This window comes from Coccomyxa subellipsoidea, assembly GCF_000258705.1.
Source record: "Coccomyxa subellipsoidea C-169, whole genome shotgun sequence".
Classification (NCBI taxonomy): Eukaryota; Viridiplantae; Chlorophyta; class Trebouxiophyceae; family Coccomyxaceae; genus Coccomyxa; species Coccomyxa subellipsoidea.
In genome coordinates, this window is record NW_005178033.1 from 1,521,041 (window position 1) to 1,548,240 (window position 27,200).

The 27,200-nt window shown below is 55.1% G+C and overlaps 5 protein-coding genes across 5 annotated transcripts; 4 read left to right on the forward strand and 1 right to left on the reverse strand.

The window, feature by feature from the left end:
- Positions 1-978: 978 nt before the first annotated feature.
- Positions 979-5,718, forward strand: COCSUDRAFT_16693 (hypothetical protein; the record flags this gene model as incomplete). The annotated part of the gene is made up of 15 exons (XM_005646904.1): positions 979-1,204; positions 1,475-1,598; positions 1,832-1,883; positions 1,975-2,046; positions 2,174-2,238; positions 2,365-2,512; positions 2,633-2,798; positions 2,904-2,992; positions 3,143-3,271; positions 3,432-3,596; positions 3,865-4,052; positions 4,310-4,541; positions 4,782-4,960; positions 5,153-5,218; positions 5,520-5,718. 15 exons carry the CDS (start codon positions 979-981, stop codon positions 5,716-5,718), a joined length of 2,100 nt encoding a protein of 699 aa, XP_005646961.1.
- Positions 5,719-8,845: 3,127 nt separating this feature from the next.
- On the forward strand, positions 8,846-12,814 carry COCSUDRAFT_56101 (MCM-domain-containing protein; the record flags this gene model as incomplete). Its single annotated transcript, XM_005646905.1, has 10 exons — positions 8,846-9,217; positions 9,328-9,478; positions 9,696-9,813; positions 10,107-10,281; positions 10,502-10,633; positions 10,911-11,063; positions 11,314-11,572; positions 11,806-12,041; positions 12,259-12,390; positions 12,680-12,814. 10 exons carry the CDS (start codon positions 8,846-8,848, stop codon positions 12,812-12,814), a joined length of 1,863 nt encoding a protein of 620 aa, XP_005646962.1.
- Positions 12,815-12,836: 22 nt separating this feature from the next.
- Positions 12,837-13,216, forward strand: COCSUDRAFT_56102 (hypothetical protein; the record flags this gene model as incomplete). The annotated part of the gene is made up of 2 exons (XM_005646906.1): positions 12,837-12,842; positions 13,037-13,216. The coding sequence occupies 2 exons, from the start codon at positions 12,837-12,839 to the stop codon at positions 13,214-13,216; spliced, it is 186 nt and encodes a 61-aa protein (XP_005646963.1).
- An 802-nt stretch (positions 13,217-14,018) lies between these two features.
- On the reverse strand, positions 14,019-18,963 carry COCSUDRAFT_42729 (hypothetical protein; the record flags this gene model as incomplete). The annotated part of the gene is made up of 18 exons (XM_005646907.1): positions 14,019-14,125; positions 14,256-14,366; positions 14,478-14,589; positions 14,677-14,817; positions 14,924-15,191; positions 15,409-15,573; positions 15,828-16,024; positions 16,178-16,270; positions 16,465-16,664; positions 16,971-17,091; positions 17,210-17,293; positions 17,378-17,445; positions 17,561-17,707; positions 17,821-17,918; positions 18,010-18,122; positions 18,229-18,452; positions 18,591-18,721; positions 18,899-18,963. The coding sequence occupies 18 exons, from the start codon at positions 18,961-18,963 to the stop codon at positions 14,019-14,021; spliced, it is 2,445 nt and encodes an 814-aa protein (XP_005646964.1).
- A 581-nt stretch (positions 18,964-19,544) lies between these two features.
- Positions 19,545-26,320, forward strand: COCSUDRAFT_42730 (hypothetical protein; the record flags this gene model as incomplete). Its single annotated transcript, XM_005646908.1, has 11 exons — positions 19,545-19,865; positions 19,998-21,026; positions 21,228-21,545; positions 21,766-21,891; positions 22,012-23,709; positions 23,895-24,633; positions 24,784-24,922; positions 25,092-25,224; positions 25,434-25,558; positions 25,752-25,890; positions 26,201-26,320. 11 exons carry the CDS (start codon positions 19,545-19,547, stop codon positions 26,318-26,320), a joined length of 4,887 nt encoding a protein of 1,628 aa, XP_005646965.1.
- Positions 26,321-27,200: the final 880 nt, after the last annotated feature.

Sequence of the window (27,200 nt, forward strand, 5' to 3'; positions counted from 1 at the left end):
TACAACGGCTTCCATAGTAATGAGGCAAAACGGTTGGAGGCCCGATGGCCAAGGGTATGACTCATTCGACTTCAATTTGGTTTACAACAAGGTATCTTTTTACCATGCCGCGAGAGGGCGATCAGCTGACAATCAACGGAGGATTCTTGGGTGAGTCATCTTGCCATCGCAATGATTTTGTACAGTAAGGTAGATAGTACTCCTAGACAAGCAAGCCCTAGACACGCACAAAGGACAACCTGAATCGGCAGAATGATTACAGTTTTTGTGCAAATATTGAAAGACAAGTGCTCCAGTGCTCGAGGAATACTGTATTGCCCTTCAGAGCTTCGTCCTTGAAGAGGGTGGCCATAATTCTGTCTGGCTGTGTTGGAGACCTATTCTGAATGCAACTGTTGTGAATGCAGGATCAAGCCATATACAGTTGTGAAATGTCTGGTGACAGGTGAGCAGCTCTCATGTCGCCTCCCAGGGGATCGAGATACTCTGGTGTTGTCAAACTGCCCCAGGACACCTTTTCCTGCAGCACCAAATAGTTTGGTAAATAGTGACATTTGGTGGTACTCTGCCTGCACAAGAAGAGATAAACGAAGATTGTCTGCGCATGTTCCTCAATACACATGTCTTGCTGTGTCGATCACAGTGTTTATTGGGCTTCTGGTGGGGCTGCTGGCCGTGGGCCTTGCGAGGCTGACAGAGGGCATAATCAACTACAAGAACACGCTCTTGCGGCTTGTCATCCACTCCACAGATCATCTGGGGACCGGGGTTGTCCTGGCTACGTTGCTGCATGTGGCTCATAGCGTCATCCTGGTCGTCATTGGCAGTGGCCTGGTAAGAGAGGATGCCCATGGCCTCTTGAACCTTCAGCATTTTCTTGGCTGTGCAAACCGCCTGCAGCAATGGCTCATACTTTGCCTTGTGATAAATCAAAGTTCCTCAATGGGATTCTGTGATTTGTTTCATTGTGAATGGCGCATGCAGGTCCAATTTTGGGCGCCGACAGCTTCTGGTGCCGGGGTGTCCCTGATCATGGGATACTTGAACGGCAACAACATTCCGGACCTCCTGTCCTTCCGCAGCATGGTCACCAAGTTTGTGGGCACCTGCTGCGGCGTCTGCGCCAACATTGCCCTCGGCCCTGAGGCGCCCATGGTGCACTTGGGGGCTTGCGTGGCCCATGGTGTCACCCATGCAGCCTGCGGTGAGCCCTTCAGCCCCTCCAGCAGCTATCAAGCCTCCTTTTTCTAAAGTAGGATGCACTGGGGAGGAACTGAACAATGAGTCACTGTGAATGACATTCAAGGGTACTTGTGCTTGTGGGCGCAGCGTTGTGCGAGAGGTGGGACACGCTGCCGTGCTGGAGGGGCAGCGCCAAAGCTGCTGAGCATCAGAATGGGATCACCGCGCCCCTGCTGCAGCCTACCGGGGGAGCAGACAGCAGGCAGGAGGAGGGTCCACAGGGGCATGGGAGGGACTCGGCCTTTGCGGGGTCCCACGGCAGCGAAATTTCAAACGGGGACCAGCATCACCACGATTTTGCTGGGGACCGATCAGAGAGCGGCCTGGAGGCAGAAGGGAGTGAAAGGAGTGCAGCAGTGGAGTGCCCATGCCTGCCCTCGCTGGGCGAGGGCAGACACTGTGCGTGCGTGGCTGATCATGGCCTGGTGGGCCCGTGCAGCTGCCCGCAAGGGGTGGGGGTGCGCCGGCGGAAGGGTGACAACCCTCTTGAAAATGCCAATAATGGGCATCCGAAGGATAGGGGTCAGGGGAGTGGGACCAAGGGCAGCGGCGTAGATGTGTGTCCCGGGCCGGCGGCACTGCTGCACAGCGATGCAGATCGGCGCGAGTTCATATCTGCGGGCGCCGCTGCTGGCCTTGCGGTGCGCCCTGCTGCGTTCACGGATCGACGGATGTCATGGTGCAGTGATCGTCAAGCTAAGGATAATTGACAAAGTGGGCGACCCTTTGCAGGCTGCATTTGGAGCTCCCATTGGTGGCGTCCTATTCTCCATGGAGGAGGCGTGCACGCACTGGTCACGCAAGGTGAACCCCTGGTCCTATCTTCTTACCTGGCAGCTTCTTGACAAAGTTTGTGCATCAGATCAAGGCAGCTGATAAGTTTCCACCATTACTTAATCACCATCTGGCCAACATTTGACTGCCTGCACAGGTCGCCTGGCGTTGCTTCGTCTGCACCACAGTAGCTGTGATTGCAGTGGCGCAGTTAAACCCAGGGTGAGTATTGTGCACTTTGATGTTTAGAAACGCCTGTGCTTCATTAGAACCCAAATTTACAACGAGGCTGCCTTGCTTTTGGTTTGAGAGGTCAATGCCAAATGTTCATGCAAGTGTGTGTCACAGTTGGAAGCGCGGAGTGCTGTCCTTCTATGGGGTGAAGGAGATGGGCGCCAGGGAGTGGTTTGAGCAGCTGCCCCTCTTTGCAGCTGTCTCTATCTGCTCTGGGCTGTTGGGAGCGCTATTCAACACCCTGCACAAGGCCCTCCTCTCTGTGCGTCTCATCTTTACTTGCATCACAGGCTTACTTGTATCGCAGTTGTCGCCTCACGGGTGTACAATGGATTTGAGTGAATGGAATATGCATGAATACAAAAGATGTGACTTACTGCAGGTGAGGGCTCCAAGGGCAGAAAACTGGAAGCGCATGGCAGAAGCTGCCATTCTGGCAGCCATCACAGTGGTGATGATGCTGGCACTTAGCTACTTTCTGGGCACCTGTGTGGAGGTGCCAGACTGGCAGCAGAAGAACTATGGCTTCACCTTCCACTGCCCTGAAGGTGCATGACTGCCTCCCTTTCTTATCAAGCAACAAAACATATCCTGAAGTATACATGGTAGAAGCAGGTTTAATCTTAAAGACATCATTTCCTGTGGATGTGCAGGGAAGTATAATGACCTGGCAACAGCGTTTATGGCTTTTCCAGATAAGACCATAAGCCATCTGTTCAGCTTGGGAAGTCTGACACCACAGGTGGGAAAACACTTTTCAAGTTTAAGGGAAAACTAAATTAACACGTTTACCTTGAATTTACTCATGCGTAAGCCCCAACTCCGACTGCACCAGAGCCATGGCGCAGCATGCATTGAACTGACAAGTGCTTTGTGGTGCTCACAGTTTGAGGTCTGCCAAGGGGAGAATTGCTACTTCACGCTGCGGAGCTTGATGATTCTGTGCCCCAGTTACCTTCTATTCATGGCCCTCAATGGGGGTCTGTCTGTCCCCGGAGGCCTCTTTATGCCCAGCATCATGGTAAATTATCAGGCTTGAGACCATCATGAAGGCCCCATCCGCTGTTAAATGCCTCCTGAGTGCCTGAGATTCTGAAATATAGATCTTTGGCATGCTTGTCGCTGTGCTGATCATCAGAGCGCAAGAAACATAATGAGCGAAAAGTGGCTGCTTGCCGAAGGTTGGCGCATCTTTTGGCGCGACCTGCGGGCTGCTGCTCATGAAGTGGCTGCCCACGTGGGAGATACAGCCGGGCATTTATGCCATGTGTGGCGCCGCAGCCATGCTGGGCGGCGTTTTCAGGGCGTCCATCAGTCTCGTGGTGATTTTTGTGGAGGGCAGTCAGGTCAGCTGCAACCCAGCCCTCATTCACCTGATAGTGTTCACAGCCCCGATAGTGCTCAGGACTAGAATAGAGAAGAAATTTTATTTAGCAGATGGCTCAGCAATTTGTATTTGTCAGGCACCATTGCCTACCCCTCCATGCCTATCTAGATTCCCCATAAAAGCTTGTGACTTGACGAAACGCGCATTGCCAGTACTAAGTAAAGTAATTATTGGACATCAGCGATGTGTCTCTGTAGAGTCAGACTGACTTTCACCGTTGCGTGCAGAGCACCAAGTACATTGTGGGCATCATTATAGCGGTCATCTGCAGCAACTGGGTGGGGGAGGCCATCCACAGCGACGGCATCTACGAGACAGACCTGGAGGCGGACGGCTCGGTCATCTTCCTGCGCCCCTCGCCGCCGCAGGGTCTATACGCCAAGTCAGCGGGGCAGATAGCGAGCCGAGCCGTCTGGTAGGCCCCCCACTTCACAATGGTGCTGCACTGGGACCACTTGGAAGCTTACAGACCGTGCTTGCAGTGGCGTGTGAGCGCTGAGTGGAGCATGCAAGCTTGATGTCACGTCTGTTGCAAGCTCTTCAGGAAAGCAGACTTACAAAAGGAAAGAGAAAAGGAGGGACAGCGACGGACAATAAAGTGGTATGATGGGTGTTCTCACATGCGCGTTCTGGCCTGTGAAGAACGCATGTGAGAAGCTTCTGCCCTGGCAGGAGCTTCCGGACGATAGAGAGCGTGGGCTATGTGGTGCGGGTGCTGCGGCACTGCTCGCACAACGGCTTCCCCGTCGTGCGCAGTATGCCGGGCGACTGCGATGACAACGAAATGGAGGACGAGTCCGACTCCGGCCCCGGCCCCGATGCGACCCGCGGGAGTGCCAGCCGCGAGGGCCCCCTGGAAGGCGTCATCCTGCGCAGCCAGCTCATGGTGCTCCTTGCCAACAGGGTGCGCTTCTCCCTCCCTTCCCCCTTTGCCAAGCATGTCTTCATGTATCTCTGGCCTAGTCATGCTACAGGATGGGGTACTGTGCCATGCTACAGCATGGGGTAGACTTTCTGGTAGTCCTGGGTCCAGGGTTACAAAATAGCCCATGCGTGCGGCCGCAGACTGCTCCAGTTACTTGCTGCTGCACGCGCTGAGGTCTGCGAGATTGGGAGGCCCTGAGCAGAGGGTGTGTGTACACAGGCGTTCTGCGACGAGAGGGGGGCTGCGCTGACGCGGGAACAGGCCGGGGAGCGGTTGGCGCGGGAGCTCAAGCTGGACCGCAGCATGAGGATGTACCACCGCCACTCCGACACCCAAACGTGCGCCGCCTACCTCCATGCTTCCACTGCAGCTCATTCATCTATCTATCTTCACAACAAGTGGATATGTCCACTGGGCATTTGTGGCCATCATGAGGAGCATATTGTCTCCATACTGTGCAGGCCATTTGGTGATGCTTTCTTGTGTGTTGAGCGCAGGTGGTGCATGGCTCGGCAGCCCTCAGGGGACAAGGGCTTTGGGAGTCACCCTGATCTGGAGTCGTATAATCCCTTTCCTGCGGACGGCGAGAGCCTGCGCCAGCCGCGCCTCTACATGGACCTGCGCCCCTTCCTGGACTGCGGGCCCATCACCGTGCGGTGAGGCCCGACCCTTCCCCATGACTGCATTTGTTTGATGCAGCGAGCATGCATCCCACCATCGCATGCCTTAGCACATTGCAGGTTTGAGAGTTACTGCAGCGGAAGCGCCCCTGCCAACTGTCACTTGCTGCAGGAAGGAAGTAGGCATGCAGACTTTGCTCTTTGGTGGCAGCAGCAGCAACAGCAGCAAATTTCCATGTATATTCTCCAAAGATGCACAGTCACAGTGATCAGGAAGCAGGAGCGGACTTCTTTGGCCAGCGTCAAATGGAGCTTATGTGCATGCATGTCTGTCCAGGCCGGAGACGCCAGCAGAGCGCGCGCACATGGCATTCGTATCGCTAGGCCTGCGCCACCTGTGCGTAACGGATGAGAACAGCCGAGTGCGCGGCATCATCACGCGCCGTGACCTGGACTATGCCGCCGGCCACGGCGCCTGGCGCCGCAACAAGATGGCCCCCGCGCCCGACTTGCCGGCCGAGAGAGGTGCACTCTAAATAAGTCTCCTTCACTGCTTCTATTAGGGCCATGCTGGCCAATTGCGCATTGAACACCCCATGATCGACGTAGGTTGGCTATGTGCCGGTCCAGAAGCACGAACTTGAGTGCATTCTAGTGCGCATCTGCAAATTCGGTGTTGGGGCATGGGATTGGGATATGTGAGCGGCTGCATGTGTTGCTGCAGGTCTGGACATCCCCAGCCGCGCGTCGAGTGGGGCTCTGGTGCGGCTTACGGCTCTGCGCCAAGTGCTTGGCCAGCGCGCCACCTCCTCCAGATCAGCCGCTGAGCTGGCGCACTTTCTCAGCTATGGTGCGCACACCTGACTGCCTCAACCCATTTTGTTCTGCTGGGAGTTCGTGTGCAGCCTAAAACAAGAGGCTACAGTGGTCAATTTTCAGAAGGAGGAATGCAGACATCAAGGCAGAGTGACCGCAAGAAGAAAAGGAGAAAGGAGGGAATATTTTTGCAGGCACATGGTGAGTCACAAATGGTCAATTTTGGGAATTTGTGATGACAGGGGAGGGCACACCTGATGTGGTCCACTGGCTGAGCAGCAGCGATGACTCGCACGGTTCACGCACGCCCCCCACGGAGCCATTACTGGGCGCTCTGGCTCAGTCTGAGCCCCCAGAAGGCATGGCCTGATGCCCAGTGAGCACTGGTCTGTGCAACTGTACAGGTTCTAGGTTAGGTGAATTGTCTTCAATGTGTTTCTGTAAACTAGGAGTGTGTACTGATTTCTGCCAGTCCTTCAGTGAAGGGCTGGGTTCAGGCACTGCAATTGCAGTTGCAGAATGACGCTGTCTTGCATATTCTTGCACCCAGCGTCATACAGGCATGCAGATGACTGGTCATGAAGTATGTGGCAAAGTGTGCGATCAGAACCAGCATAGCTTTTTAACGGACCCCATGGCAATGGGAACAGCCGCACCCTCGAAACATTGTCCATATATTTTCTCTCTGTGCATGTGAAACATTGTACAGTATATGAAGAGCATGGCCCAGGTCTTGAGCACTATTGAACATGATTGGTTGCACGTGTTTCAGCTAGCAGCTATGCAGGTTTCAATAATTGCAATCATATGGCGTGGGGCTGACTTTTGTGACAATGTAAATATTGGCAGCACTCTGGCCTGGCTGATTATGTTTGCAGGTCTGTTGCCCTGATCACTGAGACTAGGGAGCAGATGCAGGAAGACCTCAATATTCTAAAACGTGCTTTTACTGACTGGGGGCTACAGATGAATTTGGATAAGACAGAAATAATGTGGATGGGATCCTCTGAAGTTCCTGACCGGTCCCCTCAGCCTTGCCATGTTAGAGGCCAAGCCATTCAGGAGGTGAAGCAGTGTAAGTACTTGGGCAGTATCTGTAGTTCAGACCTATCATTGACTCCTGAGATCTCAAATAGGGTATGCAAAGCTGGCCATGCTTTCTTCAAGTTGAAAAGGTTGCGTCTCTGGTCTGATCCCCATATGAGCAAAGGGATTAAGCTGACAATTTATAGAGTCATTGTACAGTCTGCACTGTTGTGTGCTTGTGAGACATGGGCTATCACTGCAAACTTTGCAGTGCAGTGCAAAGGACATCCACAGGTTGGAAGTGTTTCAGTTGAAATGCCTCCGTTCTATTTGTGGTGTGACACTTCCAGATAGAATTTCAGATGACGATATGAGAGACTGGAGTGGAATGCCCAAAAATTGCTGATCTGCTCAAGTATAGGCGGCTCAGATGGCTTTGTCACGTGGCAAGGATGAAGGAAGACAGGCTACTAAAACACTTGTTGTTTGGTGCTATAAAAGGATCTGGGAGAAAAGGCAGGCCTGTCAAATTCTGGAATGATTGCGTGAGGGATGACCTGGATTCCATGGGATTGACATGCCATTGGTGGAGAAAAAGCCAAGACAGGGCAGGGTGGAAGGAAACTATTGAGATGTTGCTGCAACGCACCTAGCCCTGAGGGCTGGAATAAGCGTGTAATAATCGATTAATAAATATTGGCTTTTTGATGAAGTGTCCTGTGCTGACCCTGGATGCATGGAGGCCGGTGCGCAAAAATGGCTTTTTCTTCAAGCAGCTGTTCACTGGGATTTCACAAGACCTTATTCTGGATACCTGCTGCCAGAAGTCCAGAAGCATGTTCTGGACTTCTGGCAGTGCTAGCAGCAACCTGAAGCATCACTTTCCTCCTGGCCTGAGGTGTTGATGTCAACATTTGTCATCCTTTCCATCGGGCAAAATTGCATTGAACCTGGGTCTACGCGAAATTTTACCCCAATTGAACCCGGGTCCGTTTCTCAGATCAGTTTCTTTGCGAACCGAACCCGGGTCTCTCTCGAAGTCCCAAGAATCGAACCCGGGTCGGAAGAATTGAACCCGGGTTCTAATTCGTTCGTTGTGTTTGGAGGAACCGCCACGTGGCCGAGGTTTCAATTTGCTCTCTAGCAGCTAGATGTATAACCAGGCTCTTTAGAAAGCATATCAGACGGTGTCCTTGGCGACTCGGACTCTTGATGTCAACAGATATGCATCTCGGGCAAATGACAGACCTTCAGCAGAGGCAAGTCCAATCAGCTCAGCCCAAGACCTGGGAGTGGTACTTTGATGCAGAGCAATATACAGATGACGACAGGAGAGCCTTGCTCATCAGAGAAATGGCTGCTTTCTTCACCAAGGATATGGGCTGGGAAATGCTTGCTCACGGATTGCGACAGGACCTGTGCAGGCAGCTTCTCACTTTAGACATCGATTTTGAAGTTCTTCGGGCAATGTGAGCACCTCAATGAATATGCATACTACAAAGTAGATCATCTATTTCATTTCTACAAGTGTACCTGGACTGGGCTCACTCCAACCCTCCTGATGCCTTCGAAGATGCCTGAAATAATTGACAGCCTTGGACGCGATTACAGTGATCGCTGCATGTTCATCACAGTGAAATGGCATGTTTGCAGGACGAACAGTGCAGATCTCATGGCGGCCATGGAATGCCAGCCAGTGGAGTGTCTGGCCTGCCTCAGTGCAGCAGTTTCAGAGGTAGAAAGGCTCTTATTGTTCGCAAAGATTGCTACGTAACTCCCCTTCAAGAAGCACTTGACATTGAACAGTTGCCCTGCGCGATCATGCAGGTGCTGTTCTTCTCCCATCCGGAAAGGGCACAGCAGCTGACCAAGGGGATCCTGACAGAGGCCAAGACCAAGATCCGCCTTGTCAACCACTCAGAATCGACCATGCAGATCCGGTTGATGAAAGCCAGTGCAATTGGAAGGCTGGTGACTGTATGTGGGACAGTGGTCCGCATCGGCGCTGTGAGGCCCCAGATCACCCAGATGGACTTCACCTGCAACAAATGCAGCACCAGCAGCACTTGCCAGTTTGAGGAGGGCAGGTTCACTCCCCCACAGTCCTGCCCTGCCGAAGGCTGCCGCAGCAAGAGCTTCGAGCCCCTGAGATCATCCGCCCAGAGCATCGACTGGCAGAAAATCAGAGTCCAGGTGAGAGCCGCTCTGGCCATCTGCTTGCAAGCATGCATGTCTCTGTCTTTCATCCTCGAATGCGTGATGCCTTGCCCAGTTGTAAGCCATGGAGCTGTCCCATTTGGCAGGAGCTTCAAAACGCGCACAGAGACAGCGGCGGCCAAATTCCCAGGACAATAGAGGTGGAGCTGAAGGAGGATTTGGTGGACAGCTGCACAGCTGGCGATGTGGTCACTGTCGTGGGCATTGTGAAGGTGGTCAACACAGAAGTTGTGCCAGGTGTGCTGCGTCCTGTGTCTTAGTTGATGGGTTGCCATCCAGATTCACTGATACTTTTGTTCACGTTGCACTTCTGTGTGCAAGGGAACAAGCGCAGCATCCTGCAAATCCCACCTGACCGTGTGGGATAAAATTTCTCATTTGAGACAACATGAAAAGGAACCCCAAGTGCATCAGAGAAGGGGTAATTGTGCAATCGCATGTCGTTGCTGACCAGGCGGGAACAAGGCAAAGAATGCAAAGGCGCTCTTCCTGCTCTTCCTGGATGCAATCTCCATCGTTGCCAAGCGCAGCTCTGTGACAAGGGCTGTTCAAACAACCGACGGTTTTGTGAAGTGCGCACACCCACCCTGCATGCCTCCCTGCAGTGTATGCACATACTGTACTCGGGTGCAGGTGATGGTATTTCTGCCCATGTCCTGTTTGTCAAAGCTCAAGTGTCTAAGTGCCCCTCTGCCCGAGCAGGGCCTGCCTTATACGGATCCCTGCTATGCATGCTGGAATAGGGTGCCCCATCTAGAGGTCATCTGGTTACTAATGACCAGAGGAATACATACACATGTCATAACACAATCAAGCTCAGGTTCTTGATCGTCTCTGTATTTTAATTGTCAGCTGGACACTGCAGGGCAGAGCAGCTATCTCAGGAGCCATTGGAGGAGTCAGTGCCGCCCAACATGGACTCCTTCAGCACGCGCGACCTCAGCTTCATCGTCAAGTTCCACACAGAGTTCTCAGGGCAGCAGTTCCGCCACCTGGTGCATGCCCTGTGCCCTTCCATCTACGGCCATGAGCTTGTCAAGGTGGGAGCCGCACTGGCCTCTAAGATACCACGACCCTGCGTGACAAAATACACGTATGCCTGATGCGGGAAATTGAAAGGTACTCCACCTCAAGGAATGCAGAATGCCCCTGTTTGCCAGGCTACAGAATGTGTATCTAGTCCTATGAGGCTCTGTGACTAGCTATAGAACACTTTCAGAACTGCGAGAATGCTAATAAAGTTTGCTTGGTGCCCTGCAGGCTGGGCTGGTGCTGGCGTTGCTGGGCGGAGTGCGCAAGAATGTGGGTGCTCTGGACGCGGTGCCCATCCGCGGCGACATCCACATCCTCATGTGCGGGGACCCTGGGCTGGGCAAGAGCCAGCTGCTGCAGGTGCGCACCCCTCAAGCTGCTAGTCAACATTACCGACTCCCTAGATTGAGTGGGAGCACATTATCGAGTGATGAGCACCCAGTCATTGCAGCTTTGACTTTGTTGTAACATGCAGTGGGAGCTTGTCCAGCTGCACACAAGGTCTGCTGCATCTGGCACGGTACAGGAGCAACAGCTAGTACTGATGGTCTGCTGGTCCAAGTGCATCATCTGAATGGTTGCATTGTTGTACAAGGGATAGCCAGAGTAAAAAAAAATCACTGTATCCAATGTGCAGGCGGCGGCAGCGGTGGCGCCGCGGGGCGTGTACGTGTGCGGAAACACGAGCACGAGCGCGGGGCTAACGGTGTCGGTGGTGAAGGACGCGGTGACGGGCGACCACGTGTTCGAGGCGGGCGCGCTCGTGCTGGCCGACCGCGGCGCCTGCTGCGTCGACGAATTCGAGAAAATGGCCTCTGAGCACCAGGCATGCCTCTGCTCTGCAAACTCCCCCTCTGCCCCCTCAACATGAACCTGGCATGCTTCCTTGTGGTTTGCTACTAAGGTTGCTGCCTCCTTTGTGCAAATGGCCCTCAAAGGCCAAAGCAGGGCAGTTTCTAGGACGTATTTATAACCATGCATACACCGTCTGACTGGCATGCACCACTGTCAACTAGTGATGTAGGCCGGCTGTTCAACAGGCGCTGCTGGCAGCAATGGAGCAGGGTGAGGTGGCGGTGGCGAGGGCAGGCATCTGCGCAGCGCTGCCGGCAAGGACGGCGGTGCTGGGCGCGGCGAATCCGGTGGGCGGCAGCTGGAATCGCGCCAAGACAGTGCAGCAGAACGTGGGCCTCAGCGCCGCCATGCTGTCGCGCTTCGATTTGGTTTTTGTGATGCGCGACTCGCCGGACGCCGCCCTAGACCAACGCCTGTCCGAGCATGTGCTGGCCCTGCATTCTGGTGAGAGGGACACAAGGTTGCATGCAAACTCTCCTCTTCTGGGTTAAAACCATCTGTCAATGTCATGCAAACATCTGTGCATTTAAGGAACCACTGCAGAGGAAGGATGACCAGCCTAGCACAGGCATTTATGCTGCGACAATAATCCCTTCAATAAATCATGCATTTGCGCTCAGCAGCATTTTTTGGTGATGTCAATGTCTGATCAACAGTGGTAGGGGTTGCGGGTACAGGCGAGGTGGACCGTGCACAGGCGGCAAAGCAGCGGCTGAAGAGGCACAGGGCGGCCAGGGGCCTGCAGCCAGGCGGCGCTGCAATCCCCAGCAACGGGGAGCGCGTCTCACTGGAGGAGCAGCTGCTTGTGTACACTGCAGCCGACGCTGACCCCGTGCCGCAGCAGCTGCTGCGCAAGTACATCGCGTATGCACGTGCACACGTGCACCCGGTTCTGTCCAACGCTGCCAAGCAGGTCCGCCCTGCCAAGCACAGCGACTTACTTGTGTTGGCGGGTCTTGTATTGGCGCAGATCCTCTGCGGCTGCGAATGCAGTACCAGCTGGCATATGGAAAAAGTGTAGGGGCAGCTATAGCCCAATGAAAGCCACATCGCGTCTTCACGACAGGCAGGTGCTGCCTGTATTGTATCTAAAGAGTTTGAGAGACATTCAGGAGGTCAGAGCGGCGCAGGTGCTGAAGGAGTTTTATCTGGAGCTGCGGAGGAAGGCGGTGGTGTCGGAGGGGGGCCTTCCCATCACGACGCGCCAGCTGGAGTCCCTCGTGCGCCTGGCCGAAGCCCGAGCGCGCGCCGACCTCCGCCAGGTCAGCACGCTCTGCATGCTGTCTCTATTCTTACTACATGAAATCCACTGGACCCTAAGGCCAACATGACCCCCACGTGGGGCGTACTACTACGTGTACGCAAAGATAGGCCTGGCTCTGTCTGTGTGCATGGCGGCTGCCAGCTGCACAGCTCTCCCTCCTGCCGTGTGCATGCTCTGCAGCAGAACATGATGTTCTTAGCACCTGTTTCCTGGTAGCAGAAAGCATATCATTCCAATATATACAGGGTCCGGGACAAGCGGAGCGAGGGAGCGGCTTTGCTGTGCAGGAGGTGACGCGGGCGGATGCTGAGGACGTGGTGGACATAATGAGCGGCTGCCTGCTAGATAAGCTGCTGGACGACACCGGCCTCCTTGACTTCAGGAACACCGGCAGCAAGAGCAAGCAGGCGCGCTGCTCTTAGTCATTGTAAAAATGCAAGTTGGATGAGAGTAGACCCCAGGCTCACAGGCTTGCTCCAGTGTGTAATGCAATTGAGCCTAACACCGACCTGACTCGCCACACATGCAGGCACCTGATATGCAAGGCAGGGATGGAAAGGCGTCCCTTGCGAGATCTGCCTCATGTTTTTGCATGAGGGAAACCTAATGCTGACAGCGCTGTTGGTCTGCGTTGGTATGATCAGAAAGAGGCGAGGCGTTTTCTGGGCGCGCTTGCAAAGCGGTGCCAGCTGGCGGGCAGCAACCTGGTGACCACGGCGCAGCTGTACTCGCTGGCTGATGACCTGGACCTGGCCGTCCCCGACACTGGAGCCTTCATCGGCGAGCTCAATGAGGCCGGTGCGGGCTGCACACAAACCACCTGAGCCTTCCTGTCTCTTGGAAGGGAATCCTATCATTCTTTGAACAGTGCGAAGCAGCATTCCGTCCGGTTTTCTTGCACCTTTGCTTGCAGAGTGCAGCTCAGCAGCCTCAGTAACAAGCATGCCAAGTTGATCCACATGTGTCTGTGCCAAGACTGTGGATAATGCAAGTTATCCCTCCTTCCAATTATTTGCATGTGGACAGCTGCGTGACCTGCCGCATGGCTGCTGTAGGTGAGTTGCTGAAGAAGGGAGGGAACACGTACCAGGTCCAATGCGCACCGGCAAAGCCAGCAAGTTCAATGACAGACACACGGTCACAGGGCACCAGTCTGCAGACGCATTTTTGACCCCACCCCACTGTAGACTTGTATGTCATTTGATAACCCGCTATGAGCAAACGGTGTCAGCTGTTCTAGAGTGATGATGTTCGTCGTCATTTGACCATGCGTGCATGTATAATGGAAGCGTAGCACACAGCTTATGACCCACGGATGTATGATAGAGGGCATAATGAATGTGTCTTCATCTGCACTTGGAAGCACTATAAGGACGATTGGAGCTTGCAGTACAATTGTAAATCCAATCAGCATTGGGGTTAATTTGACCATTCACAACTTCTGGTATCATTCCAAATGCGGCCAGATCTGGCCTCTAGCAAACGATTGGAGCGATGAAAAACAAAAAATGCGCAACAAAAGGTTGCTGAACTCAAATCAAAACAGGGAGGCCATGAATCCACTGTGCATGCGTTATCTATCCCAGTTGGTCTGCAGTAGTCTAGGTCTGACTGAATGTTTTGAAATCATGCTGCAGATTCCCTGTTTAACAGGCCTTGGCACTTCAGCAGGAATGCCATCTCCAGAGCTGTGTCCTTCAGGCGGTCAAATCGGCCGCTCTGTGAAAAGTGACCTGCAAATAGTAGCATGTTGACCAAGATGTTTGATGAGACAAAGACTGGCATATAAGCCATTCTTCTCACATTGGCTTGCAAAAAGTCAGCAAGGAAGCAAACAGTCAGCAAGGAAAAAGTTGCGCTTACCCGCTCCCATGTCGCACTTGAAGATCAGCATGTTGTGGTCCGTCTTGTGCTCGCGCAGCTTTGCCACATACTTGGCAGGCTCCCAATACCCGACGCGTGGATCATGAAGGCCTGCAGCAGTAAATACAATTGCATTTTGTATCAATTGGATCTTTCAAGCAGCAAGCCTTATTCCCCGACATGAACATCAGCCCTTTTGTGGCACAGCAAAGAAGCGCCCACCTGCTGTGACGAGGATATTGGGGTAGTCTGTCCTGCGTATGTTGTCAACAGGCGAGTAGCTCTTCATGTACTCGTAGAACTCTGGCTTCTGTGGGTTGCCCCACTCATCGTACTGCGCACAACCACATGCTGAGTATGCATGGCCCTGATCCATCATTAGACGAGCATAAAGCAAGACACTAGGGGGCACTAAGCTCACCTCGATGACTGTGAGGGGAATGGTCTCGTCCAGCATTGTGGTCAGGCAGTCCACGAATGGCACGCCAAAGATGGCCGCATTGAACAGGTCTGGCCGCATGTTCACCACCGCTCCCATTGTCAGGCCTCCAGCCGATCGCCCCTGCAATTTAGAATTCCATCCTTGAGAACAGACCCAACACCACGCATCCTCACCTGATCCCACTGCAGTGCACGCTAGGCTTGCATGCATGCAAAGCGGCAATAACGCATGCGCAGAGAGGGAGAGAGGTGATGCGTGCCTCGATGCAGAGCTTGGAGGGGCTGGTGTACTTGTGGGCGACGAGGTGCTCTGCCACGGCGATAAAGTCGGTGAAGGTGTTCTTCTTCTTCAGGAACTTGCCATCCTCGTACCAGGCGCGGCCCATGTCGCCGCCGCCGCGGATGTGCGCTATCGCAAATATGAAGCCGCGGTCGACCAGGCTCAGCATGTTGCGGTTGAAGCCGGGATCATTCGACATCTCATATGAACCGTATCTGAGAACACAAAGAAGATAATCAGGCTTGACGGCGCGACAAAAATGTTCCGTAGGGTGTGCAGGTGGTGAGTTAAAGATATCCGAGAACGGCGTCAAGGTTTCTTATCAAATCTGTACAGGAGCAACATGCAGTAGGGCAATGGTGAGGGAAGTATCCTGCAGCAGATGCTTGAAGTACAGTAGCTGGGCAATCCCTGGGTTACGGGGGGGGTCACCCGTCAAGCAGAAGGGGGTCTGAGCCATCCAGCTTGGCCAGGCGCTTGTGGTAGACAAGGGAGACCGGCACGCGCACTCCGTCCGGCGCCGTGGCCCACAGCCGCTCTGTGCGATAGTTACTGCTGTCGAAGCCGCCCAGTACCGGCTGCACCTTCTTCGTGGCCCTGCCAAACAAACTTACCTCAGGTGCTGCTTGGCTCAAGATCAGAATTCACGAGACACCCCAACAGCCTATAGGAATCCACAGATCCCACCATAAATTGATAACCCCAAAGGCGGCTGCACTGCTGTCTCCAGCACATTCCTGTCTCCAGCAGAGTTCCCTCATCCATGGACAACATTCTGGAGCGTGCCAGTGCGGCGTGATAGTCTTGCATTGCGGTTCCAAACGCAGCGTGCATGTGTAAGAGTGAGTCACCGTTTGCCAGTGGCCATGTTGTAGTCGATGGTGGAGTAGGGTGTGGAGAGGGAGGAGTAGCCCAGCCGCAGCACCTCGCTATCATAGTCGCCCTGCCCGCCCGGGCCCAGCTCGTATGCTGCCTCCTCAAAGGCAATGTCCTGCCCGTTGCTCAGCTCCGTCGGCGCCCCTCCTCCGAGCGGGTACACAGTGGCGCCCTGCCAGCAGCAAGAGTCCGCTTTAAGCAATGTACACAGGCGAGTGCACAGCGCTGCACAGAATTGCCCAGACAGTACCAAATTTGGGTGCATGACAAGCTGCATGAGGCGATGACGATGCAAGTCTCAGAGGTGAGGGCGCCAAATAATTACCTGGAGGCCGTTGGTGCGGTGGAAAACAACCACATAGTTGTGGCAGGCCAGCACAGACTCGAGCTTGACTTCCTTCCTGTGGGGCAGCAGCACCTGGGCCACACACACAGAAACTTCCATTTTTAGCACCGCGCCAGACCACTCCCTTGCACAGCACAATTCCATGATGCTGGCGAGGGAACAGGTCCTCACACCATGGAATACGAAATTTGCAACAGGACACAAGCATTCCCGCCATGCACATTGCATGCACAGGGTTGGCAAGGGACACAGTGCAGGGTGTGGACCTTGGTGGCGGTGGGGTCTGCCAGGGGGGCGACGAGCAGCTCGGAGTTCTGGCGCTCGGCGTCGCGCAGCAGCACAAAGAGGTGGTCTCCCCGGTGGCTGATGTCATACTCCACGTCGCTGACCCGCGGCAGCACCACCCGCCAGTCACCGCGCGGTGCGTCCGCGTCCAGTATCCGCATCTCCGATGTGATTGCCGAGCCTGCAGCGCCCCACACGTCTTACACTCACTTGTCTTAATCAGTGGATGATGTCAGGAACAGATAATGTAAGTAAAATCACAATCATGAAGGGTCTGATCCCAAGTAATCTGTCCCTCTACAGTGCTGCAAATACTTCACTGTGGAGGCATACTTACAGCAGTTCATTCATGACATGCTTGAATAATGCTGCATCCTTATGAAGTCTGGCTGAAGACCTTTCGGCTAGGTAGAGCCCGTTTACAGAACAACAGTGGCCAAGCTTGATGGTGACATGGGTTGTCAATGAGTGGTGCTGTCCGCCCCACCTGCGCTGATGTAGAGGAACTTCTTGCTGCGTGTCAGGCCGATGCCGATGTAGAACTGGTCGTCCGTCTCATGGTAAACCAGAGCATCCTCCTCTCCTGAGCCGATCGTGTGCCTCCAGATCTGCAATAGTAAAATTGAATATCAACGCTTGGAATAGTCAGACAAACATGCATGAGCACGCACTCTGCTGCATGCCGTGCAACTCCCCCGAAGAAGATTGCGGAAGGTAATGACACACCTTGAACGGGCGGTCGAGCTTGTCCTTGGTGACATAGAAGAGCGTCTTGTTGTCATTGGCCCATGCCACGTTGCCTGCAGTGTCCTGTGCAGCAGCAAACAAGCTATAGAGGGATTTGAATCAGCCTCTATATGACGGACTGAACAGCTACAACAGCGGAAGTCTCACCGGTATGGGCTCCTTGAGCAGGCGCTTGCCCGTTGCAATCTCCTTCACATGCAGGGTGTACTTCTCGCCTGCAGCATATCCAAAGCATCAGAGCTGCTTGGACAAAAGCCTCCACGCATGAATGTTGTCTTAGCTTAGTTCTATGTAGGGCAGGCAAACAAAGACTTGTGCTGGAGCACCCACCTCCGACAGTGTCTTCTGCCCAGGCTAAGAGCTGCTGGTCGGGGCTGACCTCGAAGCTGCCCACCATGTAGAAGCTGTGCTTCTCCGCCTCTGCATTCTCATCCAGCAGGATCTCCTCCGGCAGTGACTCATCCATCACATCCGTCTCTGTCAAGATAGCATAGAGAATGAGATATACTTTATAAATTTTCAGATGACATTCAAGAAATTGGCACGAATATTTGGCCATTCTTCAACATTCCAAAGCCCACAATTTGCACCTGATGGAGGTCCAGCAGTGTCAGGCACGCGTCGCCTGGCATGCACAGCGTACTGCTGCCCATCCAGAGTGCGAGTGTAGTAGTAGTAGCCATCCTCCCTGCCAACAGCAAGCACAATTAGCACTGGATCCCAGCCAGCGAGAGTTGTCTTGGACTGGTGTGTGCATGTAACAAGGGAGCCCTGCATACCTCAGGGGCACGCTCTGGTCGGCCTCCTGGATCCTCCCCCGCAGCTCCTTGTACAGATCCTCCTGGAGACCCTCAGTGTCCGCCAGCACTTGCTTGGCATACGCTGTCTCAGCCTGTTGCAGCACACCCATGCTTCAAGCAGCTGCCACCTAACTGCATACCGCGTCCATGCACAGGAGACAAATGTGAATCTCTCTGAGCCTGTGGCCATTCACTCACCTTGAGGTGCTCCAAGACATCTGGGTTCTCTCGGTCATCGTCCCTCAGCCAATAGTAGTGATCCTCGCGCTCATCGCCATTGGGCGCCTTAATGGTCTTCGGCCGCTTGAGGACCTTGGGAGCTTGCAGCACCTGCAGCCTTGCTGCGTCGAGGTCCTGCCCAGCAGTGGTCAGGTATGCAGCAGCCTTTTGCAGGAGAATCTTCTTCTGCCTATCATTTACTCCTGCACGTCAGAAGAGGGGGCTTTGACACAATGTGAAGATATAATACACTCCAGAAATTTCAAAAGAGCCTTCCATGTAAACATCCGCATACAGTGTACAAGGGGCAAGCTGCACTGTATGTGTATATAAAAGCAGACCTGGTGGGGGCCAGGCTCTGAAGACGTGTCCATGTCCAAGGGACAGCAAGGTAGACACTGTCCTTTTTTCTTCGCGGTTTAGCAGGTTGTAATTGCCCTTCAGAATTTTCTTTGCGTTATGTGTGCCACTCCTGCACAAATGGGTGATTTATTTAGTCATGCTTCAAGCGATCTCAGTGATCAAGTCAACGATTCAGTTCTGCGGTTCACTCAAACCTCCACTTAATTGCCCATTCACTGTAAGCTTAATATAGTTCTAATAGCCATCAGCATGAAGGCATTGCAGGCTCTTCGCTCTGCAGCATCACCTGCGTTGAAGGAGGATGCCGGTAGCCAGCCCCAGGGCCGCTGATGCCAATTTCCCTGCCACCATCGTCTCTTTGTCTATGTGTGGAAGTACCAGCAAGAATGTGCTTCGTCGCCAAATTCTCCAAGAGATAAATTTCCTTTGCATGCACATTCCCACAGCGAAGACGTCAGCTGACGTATCCAATATTAAATTTCACTATGCTGGTTGCCAAGCTCTTAAATCGAAGAGGAAAGCGCTAATTATTCAATGGATATATTTAGGTATTCATGACTTTACCTGGCGCCGTTTAGGTCCAAAGTCGTACTCTTCTTTTCTTTCCACCATGGCCATGCATCCTTGTGGGACCTGTGCAGATAGTGCGTTCCTAAGGACTTAGTGGGTTATCAGAGAACATAGCGTTCTGGATAAAGAGCTCCTGAGGCCGTGCCGCCACTGGCGGGACGAGCAGCATATATAGGTGTCTTCTTTCTCCTGGGTGTTTGGTTTTCTGGCAGGTCATTGCCAATTCAGTGTTATTACATTCCCAATAAGGAACTCCTATGTAATGCAGACAGTGAATGACGTGTGTGCTTCCTTCCAGGCAGAGCAAGGACCCCTAATTTTGACGCATGGCAGTTGGACAAGAGACACATGGAGTCATTTCTATGTGCAATGATCAGACAGCATATGAATGTTTGACGCTCAACCTCTTCGGCAACCCCTCTTTGAGACATTTTCAGCATGTCACGGAAGAGACGTGCCTGTTCCTGTACAACTACAGCACCAAACAGGTCTATGGGACCTGGCGCAGTAGAGGGGAGCCGTCCTGGAACCCTGGATCGGCCATCTATGGCGGCCAGTTCCCCGCCCATTTGCCGGTTGAGCGAGTATGCGACTACCCTCCCGTCCCCTTGGCTGGCAAGGCTGCAAAAATCCTCAACTGCAGTCAGACACTGGTCTTTGAGCCATTCCTCACCAAGCAGCAGGTCCGCCTATCATCCAACCCATCTCCTCCCCTTCTCTGTCGCTAAGGTGGTGAAGCTCATTTGTGAACCAGACAAGATTTAAGGCGGCTTGCAATCCATGTGAATTCATGGACTCCATGCCATCTAATGCAGGTCACAGACCTGTGCGCGCTGTTAAGGGAGGGCGAACATCGACAGCAGAACGGGGGCCCCACTGTGGATGTCAGCCCGTCTGCAGAGGACAGCACCGCCGCTGGCAGCCCTGTGGTTGGCCTGCTGGCGGACGCTGAAGCGACCGTGACAGCGCTGCAGCGCGGCACAGCAGAGAAGGTCTTGCAGGTGCAGGAGAACCTGGAAAAGGCCAGAGCACTCGCAGACAAACCCCGCACTCCCGGGAACACCAGCCTGCGCGAGTCCACAGCCTGCCTCGCACAAGCAATGGAAGCCGTGAGGGGGCTACAGGCCTCCCTTGCTCCCTGCGCGGCAGCACCGGCGGCAGCGTCTTGGCCACAGAGCAGCGCCAGGCCCCCACCGAGCCCCCTGGAAGAGGGGCAGATCTATGAGACCCCCCGGCCGGCGTCTCGCCCGGACGGCGCCTCTGCCGCACAGGATATATCTGGCCTGGCGATTACACCGGTGGCTGTCAACAATGGGCACGCGAGCGAACGGGGCTCCCAGCAGCAGCTAGAGCAAAGCATGTCGCTGGCCGGCGTGTTCGAGGACGCCCTGCTGGACGTGCTGCAGACGCCGAGCGCCAGCCGGTCCAAGAAGATGCGCAAGAGGAAGAATCGGAGAGGAGGGACGCCATCAAATGGCAGCTTGGATCTGCAGTCTGCACCCGCTGGAATACCAGCAACTGGCAGCCTGGATGCACAGCCTGGATCTGCTGGAATGCCAGTGGGGGGCAGCGCGGATGTGCAGAATGGATCCACTTGGATTCCAGGCCTGGATTTGGACATGGGGCAGCAGGAGACGGCAGCGATGGGGGGAGCGCTGATCTGCGCGTGCAGCGGCGAGAAGCTGGACGAGTACTTCGCCCAGCACCGCTTCCATGTGCCGCCCTGCCTGGCCAGCCCGCACGCGCGCGTTCCTCAGGGACTGCCCGTGTTCCTGTTCAACAACGACGCCCGCCTCCTCCTGGGTCCCTTCTACGCCAAGGAGACCCCCCTCACCAACGCGTGGGTGCGTTGTTTGCAGCCACATGGGTATTACCTATCGATATCTGATCCTGATTCAACAGCAGGACTATTGTAAGCAATACGGCCTATGTTGCTTGGGTGATAGGCTTCAGCTCGCTCTTCTTAAAGTCTTTCTGGTAAGAGGCGCTGCATGCCCAGAGTGGAGCATGTGTGCGACTGTGAAATAAAATGATTGGGCGTGCAGGTGGATGTGGAGGAGAGGGAGCCGCCGCTGGTGGTGCAGGAAAGGGAGCTGCTGGAGGTGCTGCCACCAGACGACACACAGCGCAAGGACCAGGGCTACAACATCACCGGGCCTCACGCGGCTGAGCTGCTGAGCCGGTTCGCCAAGGCGGCGGTGCCGATGCGCGCGCAGCCGTACCGGTTCCTGGCCACCGAGCTGGGCGGCGTGGTGTTCACCTGCAGCAAGGCCACCATCCGCGAGTGCCTGGAGCGCAACCTGTTTGGCATGATGCAGGACGCCTTCGTGCCCATCGTGCAGCACATCCGGCCAGGCCTCCCGGTGTGTCCCTGTTTGCTTTGCGGCCCTGACTTCAGATCGATGTGAGTTGAATTTTGTTATGTCATGATTGTAGATGAGGGTTTGATACTGTATGACTGCATGCAGATGAGGTTGCTTGTGATCGCACCAGTACAAGCATGCTTGTGTCGCTTGCACTGCGTTGTACAATGACTGTGAATACCATTGTGAAATATCTCGATGCCATGCTGCTGCCTTGCAGGTGTTCCTGTTCAACCACTCGCACAGGGTGATGCTGGGCCCGTTCTCTGCGACCTCGCACGGCGGCATGCTCATCGAGCCGCTGGCATGGGGGCACCGCGGTCACACAACCCCCTTCCCAGCCCAAGTGCGCCCCGGCCTCCCAGGCAATCACATGCCTGCCTGCATGCCTCACCGTGACACGAGGCCAAAGCACGAACGAGTCTGTGTGTATGCTATCACATTGATGGCATCGATGGGGGTGCAGGTGCGTGTGGTGCCCCACGAGCCAGTGGCTGCAATTTTGGAGACGCAGTACAAGCCGCTGCTGGAGCGCACCATGTACTACGGCCCATCAGCCTTCCACTTTGACCTGACCAGGCAGGAAGTCACCGTCCTTCTGCAGCTCCTGTCCCAGCGCCGTCCCTTCGGGGCCACCCTGCCCTTCCTGGCACCCCTGTGCTACCACCCTCTCAACCCTCCTCCATGGGCACCTTCACACTTCCATGCACTGCCCGCCGCTCAGCAGCCGCCGCAGAGCCAGTCCACCCTGGACGGGTGGCTGGTCCCCAGGCAGCAAGGAGCTGTCAGCGCCGTCCAGCCGCCCCCACAAGCGCCTGCAGACGCAGTGGGCGAGCCGTTCAGGTTTGGAGGTCAGGCGCAGCCATTCGGGCTGGCACCGACAGTGCGCCTGCCACCGCCGCAGCCGCAGCGTGCTGCCGACAATCCGCAGGGCACGCAGGGGAAAGGCTTTGCTGCTGGGGTCTTTGCGCTGAACAGCTTTGCGCACAGCTCCCTCGGCGGCCTGATTGGAGGCGGCGCCGGTCAGCTAGCCAATGGTGGGCTGTTCGCGCCTCGTCAGCAGTTGCACAGCGAGCAGCCGGCACCAGCACAGCAGGTGCATGGCTACGGCACAGCGTGGGCGCCCAGCGCCGCTCAGCAGATCTCAAGACTGGCAAATGGTACGCCCCCGCCCAAGCGCCACCGCCTGGCAAACATGGTGGGGCCAGACGAGCTGGCAGCTGACGGGCCAGTGGAGAACGGGGCTCGTCCAGAAGAGCGGTCAGTCCCGGCCCAGAATGGGTCTGCGCAGTCTGGATGGTCTGGGTGGGCCCCAACCCAGCCGCAGGGCCTTGTCAGCGGTCCCGGTGCGCATGCAGCGGGCGGAGACGCGGGGCGGCCCCTGCAGCCGCAGCCCACGTCGCCATTTGCGGTCTTCGCTCAGGCGAACAGGCCGTCGGCCCAGCCTGCGCCGGTGCCCTTCCCGGGCTTTGCTCAGCCGAGCGCAACCGCGCCGTGGGCCGACGCGGCAGCGCAGCCGCCCAGCCCTGGCGCTTTGCTGTTCCCTCCCATCGCCGGCACGCCGCTGCCAGCAGCGCAGCAGCGCCCGGCCGCGCCGCAACTTTCCATTTTCCAGACGCCCAGCCAGCAGAGCCCTCTACCTCCTCCTCCCCCCTCCTGGTCCCCGACTGTCGAAAGGGGCCGAGCGGGAGTGACCCAGACAGGGCAGAACGGCGGGCAGAGTGGCCCGCTGCCTCAACAGGAGCAGTCCCCTCATCACAGTGCGCCACCTGGACCGCAACAGCAGTACAATGAGCCGCCTACACTGCAGCAGCAGAAGCAGCAGCCTGCCAGCAAACCCCTGGACAGCATCAACGCGCTGCCGCAGGTGCTGGGGGGCCTCTCCGGTTTGCTTCCCGGGCAGGAGCCACAGCTGGCAGCAGTGATCAGGGCGGCCCTGGGAGCGACCGCGCAGCTGCAGGTCGCCCTGCAGGCCATCCTGGCGGTCCTCGAGCCGCAGCAGGCCTCGCCAGCCACCGCCGCTCCAGCCGCCACACCGCACGCGCCTACCCCTGCCCCGGCCGTCTCTTCCCCTGTCATGGCCCCCGGCGCGCAAGCGCCCTCACCTGTTCCAGCTGCACCTGTTGCCTCATCTCCATCTCCACAGCATGCTACGCCATCACCTGTGAGTAATCTGCAATCTCATATTTCCCTAGTTCTCCTCCTGTTGTCTCATACAGCCAACATTACGTTCCGCTCATCACAAATCCTGTGCGGGTCTCCTGTCGAAACTGGCAAACGGGAGGATGTGGGCTGCAAGCTAGAATAGAAATCAGAATATCCTTGCCTGACCCTTTTCTGCACCTGCAGGCGCCTGCAGCGTTCTCCTTTGACCAGCAGCCGCAGCAGATGGCGCAGCCTCCTTCTGGGGCATGGACAGGCTTCCAAACTCCTCCCATGCACCCACAGCAGGCCCCCTGGCTTGGCGCTGTCCCGTCCAGAGCAGGGCCCTCTCACCCCCAGGTCATGGGCTCACCAGAGTGGCCGCCAGCAGCGATGACACAGAATGGGGCTGTGCCCTTCGCCGCAGCGCAAGCGCACAGGAGCAGAGCGCCGTCTGCTGCAGGCTTAGCGCAGACGTATGGGAGCCCCTACACTCCCACGCATTCTGACCCCAGCCCCCTCGAGAGGCCCGCTCATGGCCACCTGCCGGCTGCACCCGCCCTTGGCTCTCCCTTGATGCGCAGCAGCCACCAGCAGAGGCAGCAGCAGCAGCAGGCCAGTGAAGAGGACCAGGCTTTCATGTTCCGGGGAGGGGAGTATGCAGGGGAGATGCCATCCTACGTCTCTGGCATGGGCGCGGCAGATGAAGAGAAACAGCCAGCAACTGGCAGGAAGGGTGTGAGCATGCGCATTCGTCGGCCCAAGACAGTGAGTAAGAAGAAGGCGGCGCAGCGGCGCAAGTCGGTCGGCGCGCAGACCCCCAGCAGCACCAGGAAGGCACTGAAGAACGAGCTGCGGGGGCTGGCCGCCGAACAGGCGGAAGCTGAGCACCTTGCTGTGGTTGCAACCCCCCGCGCCACCCCAAAGTCCATGAAGAAGGCTCGCGGTGAGCATGTCTTTGCTGGACAGTGCTGTGCAAGTTGCAGAACCATCCTTAATTACCTTGCTCTCATTCGCTGTGTTTACGCCAATGCTGGAGAGCGCAGTTGAGATGGCCGTCAATGGCTGGCTGAGTGCATTGAGGTGGTGCATGCAGGGAGCGCAAAGAAGGCAGGGAGTGCAAGGAAGGCATCCGCAGGGGGCTCGCTCTCGCGCCAGCTCAGAAGCGCAGCACGAGCAGAGCTGCAAGAGGAGCACAGACCTGCTGGCGCCAAGAGGAAGCGTGAAGCTGACGAGTGCGCCACCACACCGAAATGCTCTGGCAACTGTCCTACAATTTTGTTTGCTGCATGCGTATTGATTGATCTGGCTGCCTATGCACACTAGTGATATGCATATAATAAAGATGAAATCAAGTTGCTAGTGGCTGATGCTGGGTAAAATAAGCTGCAAGGGTGCATGCAGGGAGGAGCACGGGACGATGGTGGCCTTTGACACAAACGTGTTCATGGGCTCAGCCAAGGACCGCAACATCATCATGGAGTGCCTGCGAAGATGGCGCACCTACGACCCCCAGATCCACATCCTCCTGCCCAGGGTGAGAGCCTATCAGGTCCTAATATAAATACAATTACACAGTGCCCAAGCTGCTAGTCTTATTGTGCGGCTGTTGACCTTTGATGTGTGCTGTCAGACATGTTGATATGCTTGTATGCACCTTGCCTTGGCAGGGAATGCGTGTAGTAGTGATTGTTGATGTCAGGTGTGTCAGTGTGATATCAGCATTTTCGGCCTTGGCTGCTGCAGACTGTGGTGAATGAGCTGAAGACCATAGCGATGGCCCCGAGGGACCAGCGCGCAAAGCACGATGCCAAGCTGGGCATCATGGTGCTGGACCTGCTGGTCAACTCCTCCATCTGCCGCGTGCAGATGTGAGCCCAATCTTTAACTCTCTCCCTAACTACCAAGCATCAGTTTTCTTGCATGCTTGATGTCTGATATGTGTGATGCTGGAGGGAAGAGGCAACTTTCGGATCTTCTGCTAGATCCATATTACCATGCATGGTTCCTTTGCAGTAGAGCAAGGGAAAGTCGTCCTCCTAAGTTCTCTGTTGTACAAATCAGGCCAACGGAGCTGCCGGCGGGCCGAGTGATAGAGCGGCTGAAGGATGATGGGATCCTGGACTGCCTGCTGCACTTTGCAGCCAAGGGGCACAACGTCCTGCTCTGCACTAACGACAAGCAGTTCATCACGCGGGCACAGGTGGCCTCCTTCGCCCTTTTCAGTGGGAGTATGCTTGGATTTCATTAAAGCGCCCAATACTACAGAGGTGCTCGCCAAAGTGTGTCAGTGATTTGTAGCCTGCCCAAATCCAAATTGAAATGTTGCATATGATGCTGGGCAATTCGGAGCACGAGCAAAACCACATAGTGACGTAGGCTGGAATATTGAGACATTTAACGGGATATAAGGTCCATGTGCGTACCACTCTAGTTGATGTCTTTACAGCCTCCCTGTGGGAATTTGTTGCTCTGTGAGGCCATGGGCATGATGCATAGTTTGTGGCATGCAGGCACAGGGACTCTATGCAATCAAGCCTGCTGTCTTGCGAGCGAACCACAACTACCCATGCTATCACGCTACAACGCCCAAGGCTGCCCACAAAAGGAGGAGGCAGGAAGTCTCCGCCTGATGGTAGTTGCATGCGAGAGTGAGCAGCTGTGAAGATGCCTTGCACATCTGGTATTTTGGTAGAGGTCATGGGGTGTAGTACCGCATCAGGGCACTTGAAGCATCAGTAGATGGATGTATGGTTTCATATTCATGTGGCATTGACATTCTTGGTGTTGCAAAATATGCCTAAGCAGCACAAGGCGTTCAATGTGTCAGAGTTGATCTTCCCCTTATATCTCAGAATGGTTGGTGAGGCTCAGGATGGTCCAGGGAGGAATTTTGTAGGAATTTATGAGGTAGTGGAGTAGTTGAACAAGAAGAAAACGAGCACCGAAGTGATAGAGATGCAGGAAGACGTTGAGACCTAGGTGCAGATCTGAGTCAACTCTTTGAATCTGTTATGATATTTTGTTGACACACAGCCGGGTAGGTGTGGGAGAACCCATCGAGAACTCATGCATGTATACATATGCAGTCAGCATATCAGCCTGCGGAACAAGTAGACTATTAGGCCAAGTGTGAGTGTCTGAGGGAAGCAGCATTTCTACCAGCCATTACTCGTAACCACAGAAACATCATTCAGATTGAAACCTTTGGGTTCCTTTCTTTCTTCAACTTGCGTACAAGGCCCCTTGCTTAAAAGTATTCTTCGGGAAGTTGTTACATCAAGCAGGCAGATACAACCAACCAAAGTTCTACCCCACCACATGGGCAATAACACCACAGATAAGCAGCGATCTTCCACAGAGGCCGGCGCCAGCAAGCTGCAAGCATCTGCCGCCTCACCTGTGCGTATTCTGGTGATTCAAGCTGCACTACAGATTGCATGTGTTCCTCTGTTACCACACTACTAGAGCACCTGTTCCATTCCTGCTGTGGACTTGCGCTCTGTCTCTCCA